Source organism: Punica granatum, chromosome 7 (genome assembly GCF_007655135.1).
Source record: "Punica granatum isolate Tunisia-2019 chromosome 7, ASM765513v2, whole genome shotgun sequence".
Lineage (NCBI taxonomy): Eukaryota > Viridiplantae > Streptophyta > Magnoliopsida > Myrtales > Lythraceae > Punica > Punica granatum.
This window is the reverse complement of record NC_045133.1, coordinates 21,558,424-21,569,769: the sequence shown is the minus strand read 5'-3', so window position 1 is coordinate 21,569,769 and position 11,346 is coordinate 21,558,424. Positions and strand designations below refer to the sequence as shown.

The following is an 11,346-nucleotide window of genomic DNA, read 5'->3' as shown; positions in this document are numbered from 1 at the left end:
TAATTTAAAAGTAAAGTTCACTTAGCGCCCATAGCACCGCACTTAATTTAGAGCAAAACGTAAATTACCAAAAAATTAATTAGTTAATGAAAAATTAAAAAATGAGAGCGACGTGAAATTATATCCCAGATAGTTTTTTCAAACATATGTGAGAAATTTCAGGAGTGCTTATAGGAAAGTTAGAGGAGAGAAGTGAAATGGTCAATTCTATCTTTGTATTCATTTGTTTCTTACTTGCTAGAATTAATATTATAGGACTAAAATCGAAAACCAAAAGTGGAACCAACTGCCCTCACCTCTGACTTTACATATTAGTACTGATGATTTGTAAATCAATTGTTGTAGTGGATATTTCTATCAACCGATTCTTAAGAAAAAAATTCAAAAATAGTCACTACAAGTACAACAATATATGTAGATAGATGCCCGAGCAACGCGCTGGTTACAAGGCTAGTTTCACTCATTTTTATTTATTTTTCGAAATGCCCCAAATCAAGAAAATGATAAGCAGAAAAAGAAATTCACCTAAATCAGTAAGGTAAGAATTGCCATACAATACAATACAACTGAAAACAGAACTCCCCATTCCATTTAGATCCGCAGCCGCAACTGCTTGAATGTTGCAGAAGCTCTGGTCCACGTCACAATCCTCATCCTCCCATGGCCTCAATATCGCAAACTGAGAAGGAGTTGGCACTAACCAGGCGAGATGACGCCTTCTCTGATCGTCCATTATACTCGAGTAGAATGGCATTTTCTCTGATGGGTCCTACTCTGGACAGGTGGTCCTGTCAGATGATGGCTAATTATGAAGCTGGAGTTCGGGCTCGAGCATATCAAGCTTGGTTTCGCAGAGGCGAAATTGGAGCTCTGATCTTTTATGTCACAATGGTGCTTGGCACATTCATTTTGATATTTCATTTGCTGAATTTCAACTACATTGCGGGAATCCCATTCGGTAGGGAGGAGGGCGTGGAGGGCACTGTTTCATTGCCAAATGATCTCAGTTTCATCAGACTCCGAGCATTGAATAGGTTTCTGCAAATATTTACTCTAAATTAGTTAACAAACTAAGAACCAAATTTGTTTGGGTTTGGCTGCTGCTGCTGCCGGTAGAATGAGTGAATGACTATTGGTACGTCTTGTCTTCTTCATGTTGATGTTGTTGCTCTTCTTCTTCTTCTGCAGAGTAGGTGGATTAGGGCAGAGACGGGAGACGTGGGTGGAGGCGCTTTCCTGGGAGCCAAGAGCTTTTCTCTATCACAATTTCTTGGTTTATTTCTTCTCCTTCTCTTTTTGTTTTTCCCATTTATTTGCTTAGTTATTTGAGCAAGTTCCTCATTAGAGACTGGTATTGGACATTTTAATGGCAATCGAGTTACACCTGAATTCAACCGGATGACATTGAGAATTCTATCCCGTCAACGAGTATAGGCCTTGAGACAATGAAATGCCTGCACTTAAGATCGTGTTAGTTTCCAGTTTCGGCTAGAGCCAGAGCTATAGACATATTTTATTATATGCACATATATAGCATCATTCCATTGAGAGAGATTGCTAGTTTTGCTGAAAGTACCGACTTTTTTTTTTTTTTTTTTTGTAAGGAAGAATGACTTACCCTCTACCACTTTGACAAATGAATTGGCCTTCGTCCTCAACTTTCTGTTTCTCGTGAATGTAAATGACTTCTCCTCCATAACTTACTTTCTATAGTCGAAAGAAGAATGCGAGTATCTGAGAAGACTCCCAGATTATGAAAAGAGTGATGTTAACTTACCTCCAAGTGGGGGATACGACAGCAACTTTGTGTAAGTGTGTGTACATGAATATTTTCCATCGTCTTCCGATTTTACACGATTCTCTTTGCTAGCATTTGTCAAATCTTCCCAACTTCTGGTCCAAACTGCAGAGGCGGACTCTTAGGCTGGCGCTGGATTTGGACAGGGTTTCTGGAAAGAGGAAAGTACAAAGTGATCAAGGACATCGAGAAAAGGATAGCAGATTTTACTTTTATCCCCCCAGGTACAACCACTGGACTTTAAGCTAAGAAACATGATGCCGATTTCAGTCTATCTCGGCTTGCACAATCAAACTCGTGATTCCGTATACTTCAGTTAATTTTATCAACTGCAACAATTGATGACGAATAATGTACCTGATAGATGCACATGTTTTTGGAACTTATGCAGAGCATGGAGAGGGACTACAACTTATTATGTATGAACTTATGGCTTCATATTATCCTCATTTTGATTACTTCACCGATGAGTCCAACACTACGAATGGTGGGCAAAGGATCGCTACTATGATCATGTATCTGTAAGAAGCCCTCTTGTTTCCTTGCTATCTTACTGAAAGTTTGCACCGAAGATGCTTCACTGCATGTTGATTTTGTAGTTTAACATTTTGTTTGCGATTAATGTTCAGATCAGATGCGGGCGGGGAGACAATTTTTCCAGCCGCTAAAGGGAATTTCAAGTCCATTCCCGAGGGAGGCCTATTTCCTTATTGTAGGCGACAGGGTTTGGCTGTGATACCGAAACAGGGAGATGCCCTGTTTTTTTGGAACGTCCGGCCTGATGGTACACCCGATCCTTCGAGTCTCCACGGTCAGTGGGTTCTGAAGTTTTAAGTTTGTTTTCCATCGAACAGCATGATAGGGTGATGCATTGCTGATAGAACATTCCAACCCCTCTAGTAACTTATTCGAAATTTGACTCTTTTTTTTTTTTTTTTTCCCCTTAACAAGGTGCTTGCCCTAACAACGGCCAAGACAAGTGGGTATCTGTGAAGCGGTTGCGGGCTCATGAGCACAAGGTCTAAGTATCATGATTTCGCACCAAAGTCTCTCTATCACTTTATGGAAAACCGGATAGAATAGAAGATTGTCTTGTTCGGAAAATAATCTCTCGGTCTAAGCAAATGTTGTATTGAAGTTTGGATCTCTTGGTCAAAGGAGGTCCTAAAATATTAGGTTCAATATTTAGTTGGACTATCCGCACTACTTTATTAATTATTTAAGATATCACTTTCATTGTATTAGGTCTTGACCTCCTTTTTAACAAAAAATAAAAAAGAGTTTGGATCTCTTGATTGTCAAGCAATAACTCTAATAGCATCTCGTGGTATGTCCTCGAGATTTTATTGCAAAATGCATTGGGGCTGCAAATTTGGTTCTTGACCTGTCATACCCCTTCTTCTCTCTAAGCTTGTCACGACCGAGCCATCACTGCTCATGGACAAGCCGGTCGGGTGAGCCACTCGGTGCCACAAGTTGTTTTTAGCCCTTTTACGAGGACATTGCTCATCCTTTGCCGGAATCTCTATTCAAGTAGAGGATCAATCCATGCATGTGGAGGATCGACAAGATGCAATGCGATGGTAGCGGCGGACAGTCCATCTGGATAGTCTTACTTGAATTGCATATCTTCTAATGTGGCTTCATTTCTCAAACGATAAGTCTATCGCCAGCTCTTCGCCAATTTTGACGGTGCACCCAAATGCATTAAGCAATTTATAAGGATTTTCTTCAGCATTATATCCGAACACTCTGCCTAAAAGTCGCAGAAAAAGAACGAAGTGCGACATACATAAGCACAGAGAGTTGAGAGAATTGCCAGCTGCAAAAAAAGCCCTGTATGCCATTTCTGATTCTAAACTGACCTTCCAGTGAAGTTCATGCTCGACCTTTTCTGTCAGGCCGATAAGCAGCAGTTCACCATTACAAAGAATATGCACCGATCAAGCAATCAGTCAGCAAAGAATAATTAGGAAAGGCCTCAAGCATAGATTTTAAGTAGCTCACCTCGTCAGGATGGTTTGAGATGATTGCACAATACGCGTCGTAAAAGCGGGTCAATATCTGAACTTATAAACTATTATTTTATTTCTATCTGAATTAATTTTATACTAATAAATTGTTTCCATTACTAAGAATTGTCTGCACATTCTTCGAGAACAAGGGGTGTGATGATAAAAAGCAGGCTTTACTTCAAATTATTTCTTATAGTCTAATTATCCTTTCAACATGTGAATATTTCTTATCATACTTTTTTTGGTATTGTCATTCACACCAGATATGGACCAAACTGTCTCACGACATTCTAAACCCAACTCACTTATAGAATAAAGGAAGAAATATATAGAATGCTTGTCAGTTGTCAATTTGTCACAGCATACAGGCTATTCAGTTATCCGAACCCGACACACAAAGTAGGTAATCGGGTAAGTGTAGCCAGGAGGTCTGAATCAGTCGCAAGAAATATAAATGGTCAAATTAATACGTAATAGGATGACTGATGTGATCCTAACAGTCCTATTTTGCCCCCTTCTCTTTATGCCTTCCTCGTCTTCGTTTGTTCTGATGCACTGATGTATATTCTTCTTATGGCTCCTGTTGCCATCTGTTACCAATGATGGGACTTCTTTTTCTTCTTTTTTCTTTTTTGGGTGAAAGCAGGCAAAAGCCTAGGAAAAATCAAACATAACAACGACCGGACATGATGACCCTCTCAAGATCTCTTAACATAAAATTACCAAGACCGTCAGTAATGGAATCGAGGAAGTGAATGCCTAAAGGACGTGAGATCGCTCGTCGAACATGATCTCCTAACATAAACATATGATTTACCAATATATATATATAAAGTTATATTCACCCTAATAAATAGGGATAGTATAGTAAATGTCTTAATAAATTATATGCAATAAATAAATTTAATAATATTATTATTGCAAATAAATAAGTATGTCCAATACTAAATGTCTTAATGAATTTATATACAATAAGAAATTAAATAATATCCATTATTGTCAATAAAGAAATAAATATTTCCAAACAAGTATATTTATCACTTATCCTTATTTTATAAGTAAATAAATAATCATAATTTTAGAGATTTTATTAGGGCTGGCAATATTTCACACGACACGATAACACGACACGGATACGACACGGAGTTAAACGGGTTTGGGTTGGACATTTTTGATAATCGGTCTAAACGGGTCTAACCCGTTTAAACACGGTTAATAAGCCTGTCTTATCGGGTTGAACCCGTGTAACCCGATTATGCACAATTAAACCTGTTTATTTAGACATGTTTAATCGTGTTACTATAATCATGTAACCCGTTAATCCGTTTATGTATTTGGATTTACCAAAATATTCTTATGTAATCCTAACTTCCTAAGTCCCTACCCTAATTTCTTTTCCTTTCTTTCACTCAATTCAACACATGTCGTGTTAACGTGTTCGGGTAAACGAGTTAATCAGATAAACATGTCGTGTTAATGTATCCGGGTAACTGAGTTGATAGGATAAACAAGTTGTGTTAACGTGTCCGGATAACATTTATAATCGTGTCGTGCATACGTGTACCTATTATGACACGTTTTGATAAACGAGTTTAAACGTGTCTAAACGGGTTGACACGGATATAAACGTGTCGTGTATGGGTTTGCAAAACCTGACCCGTTTAATAATCGTATTGTGTATGGGTTATGACTTCGATGACACGAACCCGTTTAGACACGACACGTACAAACACGACACAACATGAATTGCCACCCTCTAGATTTCATTAGTAAACAACTATTCATAATTTTAAGGAAATTGAGAATAATTAAAATTTTAAAATAAATTTTAAAAATCTAACGTTTGCTTTATAAAAGTTCAATTAAGAAATCTCACATTGAACCCATTTTATCGAAAATTATTCAAACTTACAAAACTTAATACATAAAATGTAATTGAGAATAAAAAACAACTTAATACTAATTTTAAAAATTTATAGATTTTGTGATTATTATTTTTTTATTAATTAAACTCAGAATTTTAAAATTATTTTTCTGTAAATTAGATAGATGATTGTGATTATGATATGAAATATTTTACGTGAATTATTTGCTTCAACTATTCAATTAATAATATGTTACCTCCTTTCTAGGCAAACAATCGTACGGCCGCATTGACCAAAGGGTACTTTGCCTTTTGCTTAATGTTCGATTTTGGTCCCTTTGCTTTTTTCGGCTGTATTTTGGTCCCATTTGTTGGATTTGCATTTCTAGGTAGCACTCTTTCTTCAAAAATGTAGAGCCGATAATAGCGGCTCTGTTGACTATGAATAGCTCACTCTTGAACCGTAACGATGCCATTTTTATCGGCAACCCAATTTTACCAACCCTCGGCAAGCTCGAGCTTCGTAAAGCCTTCGGGACCTCACCGGGCCACCCCGATATGACCCATCAGGAGCACTCACTCTTGTCTCTCCGCTCAACTGCATCGTAGAACTAGACCACGAGAAGGCCCAAACTGTACGGCCCATTAAGCGGCCCTTTTCAGCACATAGTCGGTTGCTCTGAGCTTTCTGCAACCCTCCAGAGTTTTTCTTATCCTCCAAGCAAACATGATTCCACCGAAAGAATATAAAACATATATATACATACATATATACGTATAAGGATCTCTTGAATCCCAATAGATCCAACTCCTGAAGAAGCAGGAACGAAGGTGAAATGTCTTCCATATCGGAGAACCTTCCGAATCCCTGTAAAGCCCTTGTATCGGTTGCAGCCTCTCTGGCATTATCCACCCTCGCGCTGCGGTTGGCCGATCGCCTGCCTGATGCGGTTGAGACCTACTTGATCTTGTGGTTCCGTTCTCTTTCCAGCCGGGTCTCGTCCCAGCTCACTCTGCTCATTAGGGACTCCAATGGGCTAGCCCCAAATCAGATATTTGAGGCTGCAACCGTTTACTTGGGCACCAAGCTGTCCCCATCAACAAGTCGTATCGACGTGTACAAGCCGGCACAGGTAACAACAGTGATGATGATAATAGTGTTAGTATTTTGGGGTCTTCAAAAATCTCCAATTTCGTTTGTCTATGTCCTGCTTGTAGGAAGATGAATTGGTGGTCAGTATGGATAGGGATCAAGAACTGGTCGATACGTTCAAGGGCATGAAGCTAAAATGGATCTTGATGTCGGCACGGAATCGAGATTCATCACATCCTATACAATCTCGCAAGAAGAGCTCGATTTCGAAGTTTGAATCTCAGCACTTTCTGCTTCGGTTTTCCAAGAAACACCGGGACCTCGTCCTGGAATCTTACCTCCCCTGGATCCTCAGCAGAGCCAAGGAGATAAGAGAACAGAGGAAGGCAGTGAAGCTCCATACAGTCGATTACAACGGGCCTGACTACTGGGGATTGATAAATCTCAGCCACCCTGCCACATTTGATACGATCGCCATGGAACCCAATATTAAAGCAGCTTTGATCGAGGATCTCAACAGTTTTGTAGGCGGGAGAGAGTATTACAAGCGCGTTGGACGAGCTTGGAAACGTGGGTACTTATTGTACGGGCCACCTGGGACCGGGAAGTCGAGCTTGGTGGCTGCGATGGCCAATTACCTCAAGTTTGACGTGTATGACTTGGACTTGAATGAGGTGCAGTGCAATTCGGACTTGAGGAGGCTGTTGATCGGGACAGGTAGTCAGTCGATTATAGTGATCGAGGACATCGATTGCTCAAAGGAGTCGAAACTATTGGATGAGGATAAGGTAAAATTTTGATCAACTTTCCCCCCTTTTTTTTGGATAAGCGGTAGATCAACTATCCCTCTTACAATGTATATATTCTGCAAATCCCTCTCTTCCACTTACGTGTTGCAATACAGATTACTCTCTCGGGCCTACTTAACTTCATTGATGGGCTGTGGTCAAGCTGCGGGGACCAGAGGATAATCGTGTTCACAACCAATCACAAGGACCGGCTCGACCCGGTACTGTTGAGACCCGGTCGTATGGACCTCCACATCCACATGTCCTACTGCACCTTCAGTGGGTTCAAGACTCTGGCACACAATTACCTCGGAATAACTCAGGACCATCCTTCATTCGCAGACATCGAGAACCTGTTGAAGAAGGATCAGGCGACCCCAGCAGCAATCGCAGGGGAGTTGATGATATCTCAGGATCCCGAGGTCACACTCAGAGGACTTGTTGAGTTCCTCCGGCACAAGTTGGATGACTCTGAGTCGGTTCATAATCTGTGAACTGGTTCTGCAATGGATAGGCGGTACATTCCCTAGAACTGAACTTTGGGCAAGTGATTAGAGAGCAGTCATTAGTCCAAATTTTGCTAATTAGGTGGATCACACCACCTTTCCTTTAATTTAACTGAATCTGATTACATTTATTACATCAAATTATCATCATTAATTTGGTTGAATCCGTTTTGTCCAATGTGACTAATTTGGTTTTCTTGCATCAACTGTTGCAAGTTGCTACATTCGACGCATGAAATGGATAGACTTGTTGCTGGAAATGGAGGGGGAGCTGTAACTGGGTCTCGCTCAGGTATACCCCAGCTTTTAGCTCGGGTTGCCGTCAAAGAGAGTACCCGTCACTTTGGGAACAACACCGGAGTATAGTATAACCCGGAACAAATAATCATCGAGTCCACAAGAAAAATGAATGTAATTGGCCAATGTACAACAAGCATAAACCGGAACAGATAATTCATTCATGCAATGTTTGGACAAGTAAAGAATACATCAATGCAAGCGTGTTGCCTGCTATGTACAATGCTATCTTTCATCTGATGTTATTTCATAATCACAGCAAAATAAAATTCGAAGCCATAAGTTCGAAATCAATTGCTGTGAGCGAAAATTCTTCTTCTTCAATAGGCCAGTATCTGTTAGATTTCCAAGCTTTATGCAGTCTTCAGATCTCCGTAAGCAACCTGTACCCTCTTCAGGAGCAAGGATGATAGTCCATAAGTTCGAAATCAATTGCTGTGAGCGAGCCGATATCCTTCCCCCGGCCATCAATCTTTAAAGACTGTATCAAATTCGAAACAACAAAATGCAAGTATTATGAGGCTCGTCCAGATAGGTGCCTATGATGATGTTGGCTGGAGAGGAATGAGGAGGTAATTTGGCAGTATAAATCTCAGCATGACTTACTGGGAAAGGGCGGGGCAGTCGCTCAAGTTGCTCCTGCAGAGGTAGGATGTGACAGTCAGAAACATAAGCATCTCCTACTGCTTGGATTAGATCACTGGAACGAAGGCCTGTTAACACGGATTATGGTCACCAAATGCCTCAAAAAATCCCATCAGATATCCTTAAAATAAGTAACAAACTCGTACTAAAACGTACCACAAAAATGAGCGATGGTACAAGTCAACAAAGCACACGATGCAATGCTATATGGAAGATCCAGGGCAACATCAACTGATTCCTGGTACGCTTGACAGGACACTTCTCCATTGGACACGTAAAACTGCACAATGGAAACTAAACATTGTATATTTGACTTTGTTGTCGATTCCTATTAAATCTGTTTAGAGATGAATAATAAGGGTGCCATTACTCGTGTAGGTACCTGAGCGACTAAGGGACAATATGGGAGGCCAGCAGAGTCTGACTGGGTATCTGACAATGGATTGTAGCTCAAGAGGATGATCCCTTGATCGTCTGTACAGGACATAATCTTGTCGATAGCATCATACAACTGATCAAGAAATTAGGTAAATGTAAGTTCTGATGAAACAGTGATGGGTGCAAGTTTATTAAAAACTAATTTCAGTGAACTCCCGAGAACCAACTACTATATATTTCGCAAACCTATCTGATACCTTCACGTTGGTTGAGCCGCTAATGAACTTCAGAAATTCGTCTACGGTCCATTGCCAACATAGCCTCTGTTTATTGACAGGAAGATGAATGACTTAAAGGTGATTAATTGCAATCACGAATTGTATGCAATTCACTTACTCTCCTTAAGCAGCATAAGTAAGCCTAATGAATTGAAAGTCCCATAAGGTTAACATAAAAATTAAAGATCGAAAATGCGCAAGAGACCACGAAGAGAAATGGTTACCTTTGTTGTAAGAAGAGGAAAAGATTTCCGAAGATTGAACCTCATCTATGAACAGTAAAAATCGAGCTCTTACATTTCCATAAGTAGAGGTTCTTTTGAAAACAAACAACACAAACAGCAGTTATGGAAAAAACATATAATGATACCTGAAGACCGAATTTCGACATAAGGCCAGTACCTGTCCTATCGACTTTTCGAGTCCCACTTGATAGGACTTCCTGAACCAGCTTAAGGTACGCAAACTCGTCATGTCTCTCAAGGATCATCTTTGGGAGAAACGAGAAGCACTCCACATTGAACTTCTCTATGCCACTGAGCGGTTGAGATTCTAATATAGGGGAATTTCTCACGCGAATATACGTTACAAACGAATATCGAATATTGTTCTCAACAACCGGCAAAGAGGAGTACCACGGCTTGAAAACGGACAAATCGATAGCAGGGATGTAGGTGTCGCAATCGATGTCAGTCTCGATTTCGGTAATGTGAATCGCATCACATAGCTGAGCATCAAGCGCCTCCCTGCACCAAAAGCATCTCTCAATAAGATCCCGAGTTCAAGATGCATTTTAGGATTCGAAGTACTTCCAACAGTTTACCTTAATATCTCGCCGCCACCGATAACAAAGACGCTCTCGATCGATGAACAATAAGGAGACGCCGAGAGTAACTCCAGAGCCGAGCTCACGCTCCCAGCCAGCAGGACATCCTCGGTGCTCTCGACTCCAGCGATTCCGGACCGAGTCAGCACGACGTTCAACCGCCCGGGAAGAGGCTGGAACTGCCGAGGGATGCTCTCCCAGGTTCTCCTACCCATCAGGACCGCATTCCTCTTGTTCCTCCCGGGATCGGCCACCGCGGAAGTGAGCTCCTTGAAGAACTTGAGCTCGCGGGGCAGCTTCCAGGGCAACTTCCCATCCTTTCCGATCCCCATATCCCGAGTCGCCGCCACCACGACCTGGTAGCTCCTCCGGGGCGCGTGGAGGTCACCGGCGCCACCTTCACTGACTGTGGCTGTCGTCCGAGGCATAGTCGAGAATGTTTTACGGTAGGACCACCGATGAGGAGTCAGTAGATCAATTGAGGGATGAAGTCGGCTACGGAGGCGCCGGACGTGGGTCCCGCCGGACGGAGCAGAGCTTCTGCACCATTGAAGCATCTGCGGCGGGTGAAGTTTAGCTCTGATGCTTGCTTTCAATGGAGATGGAGGAATTCAGTTCAATCGATCATCATTCAGTTGCTTGGGAGTTCCAACGAATTGTCGAAATTGCCCCTCATAATTTGATTAAAATTTCTTCTTTCGCTTATTTGGAGAGTATACGAAATATCAGTTAAGAGATTATTATCCATCGACCGGACCTAATGGCAGTCGTTGCATATGATCCGATTAAAATCGGAATTAATTCGTTAACTTAAGGAGGTGATGGAATATCGAAATCAATTTGATGTTACATTCTGTA

The 11,346-nt window shown here is 41.1% G+C and overlaps 3 protein-coding genes across 7 annotated transcripts; 2 read left to right on the top strand and 1 right to left on the bottom strand.

Annotated features, from left to right (window-relative positions):
• Positions 1-608: 608 nt before the first annotated feature.
• Positions 609-3,073, top strand: LOC116213154 (probable prolyl 4-hydroxylase 3). Its single transcript, XM_031547997.1, has 7 exons — positions 609-1,034; positions 1,189-1,273; positions 1,714-1,808; positions 1,910-2,022; positions 2,190-2,319; positions 2,428-2,609; positions 2,750-3,073. Exons 1-7 carry the CDS (start codon positions 661-663, stop codon positions 2,821-2,823), a joined length of 1,053 nt encoding a protein of 350 aa, XP_031403857.1. The 5' UTR covers positions 609-660; the 3' UTR covers positions 2,824-3,073.
• A 3,353-nt stretch (positions 3,074-6,426) lies between these two features.
• On the top strand, positions 6,427-8,484 carry LOC116213153 (protein HYPER-SENSITIVITY-RELATED 4-like). 2 transcript variants are annotated; one of them, XM_031547996.1, is made up of 4 exons: positions 6,427-6,810; positions 6,896-7,558; positions 7,675-8,075; positions 8,281-8,484. In XM_031547996.1, exons 1-3 carry the CDS (start codon positions 6,514-6,516, stop codon positions 8,050-8,052), a joined length of 1,338 nt encoding a protein of 445 aa, XP_031403856.1. In that variant the 5' UTR covers positions 6,427-6,513; the 3' UTR covers positions 8,053-8,075; positions 8,281-8,484. The 2 variants fall into 2 exon arrangements, with proteins under 2 accessions (XP_031403856.1, XP_031403855.1); XM_031547995.1 differs by lacking the exon at positions 8,281-8,484 and having other exon boundaries at positions 6,428-6,810; positions 7,675-8,260.
• Positions 8,485-8,500: 16 nt separating this feature from the next.
• On the bottom strand, positions 8,501-11,132 carry LOC116213152 (bifunctional dihydrofolate reductase-thymidylate synthase-like). 4 transcript variants are annotated; one of them, XR_004158008.1, is made up of 8 exons: positions 10,486-11,132; positions 10,033-10,408; positions 9,887-9,931; positions 9,642-9,707; positions 9,389-9,517; positions 9,163-9,300; positions 8,968-9,000; positions 8,501-8,842 (listed from the first exon to the last, which is right to left on the bottom strand). XR_004158008.1 is itself a non-coding variant. In XM_031547994.1 (8 exons), exons 1-7 carry the CDS (start codon positions 11,043-11,045, stop codon positions 8,990-8,992), a joined length of 1,311 nt encoding a protein of 436 aa, XP_031403854.1. In that variant the 5' UTR covers positions 11,046-11,129; the 3' UTR covers positions 8,501-8,842; positions 8,968-8,989. The 4 variants fall into 4 exon arrangements, 2 of the variants coding, with proteins under 2 accessions (XP_031403854.1, XP_031403853.1); XR_004158007.1 differs by having other exon boundaries at positions 8,968-9,074; positions 10,486-11,130; XM_031547994.1 differs by having other exon boundaries at positions 9,163-9,286; positions 10,486-11,129.
• Positions 11,133-11,346: the final 214 nt, after the last annotated feature.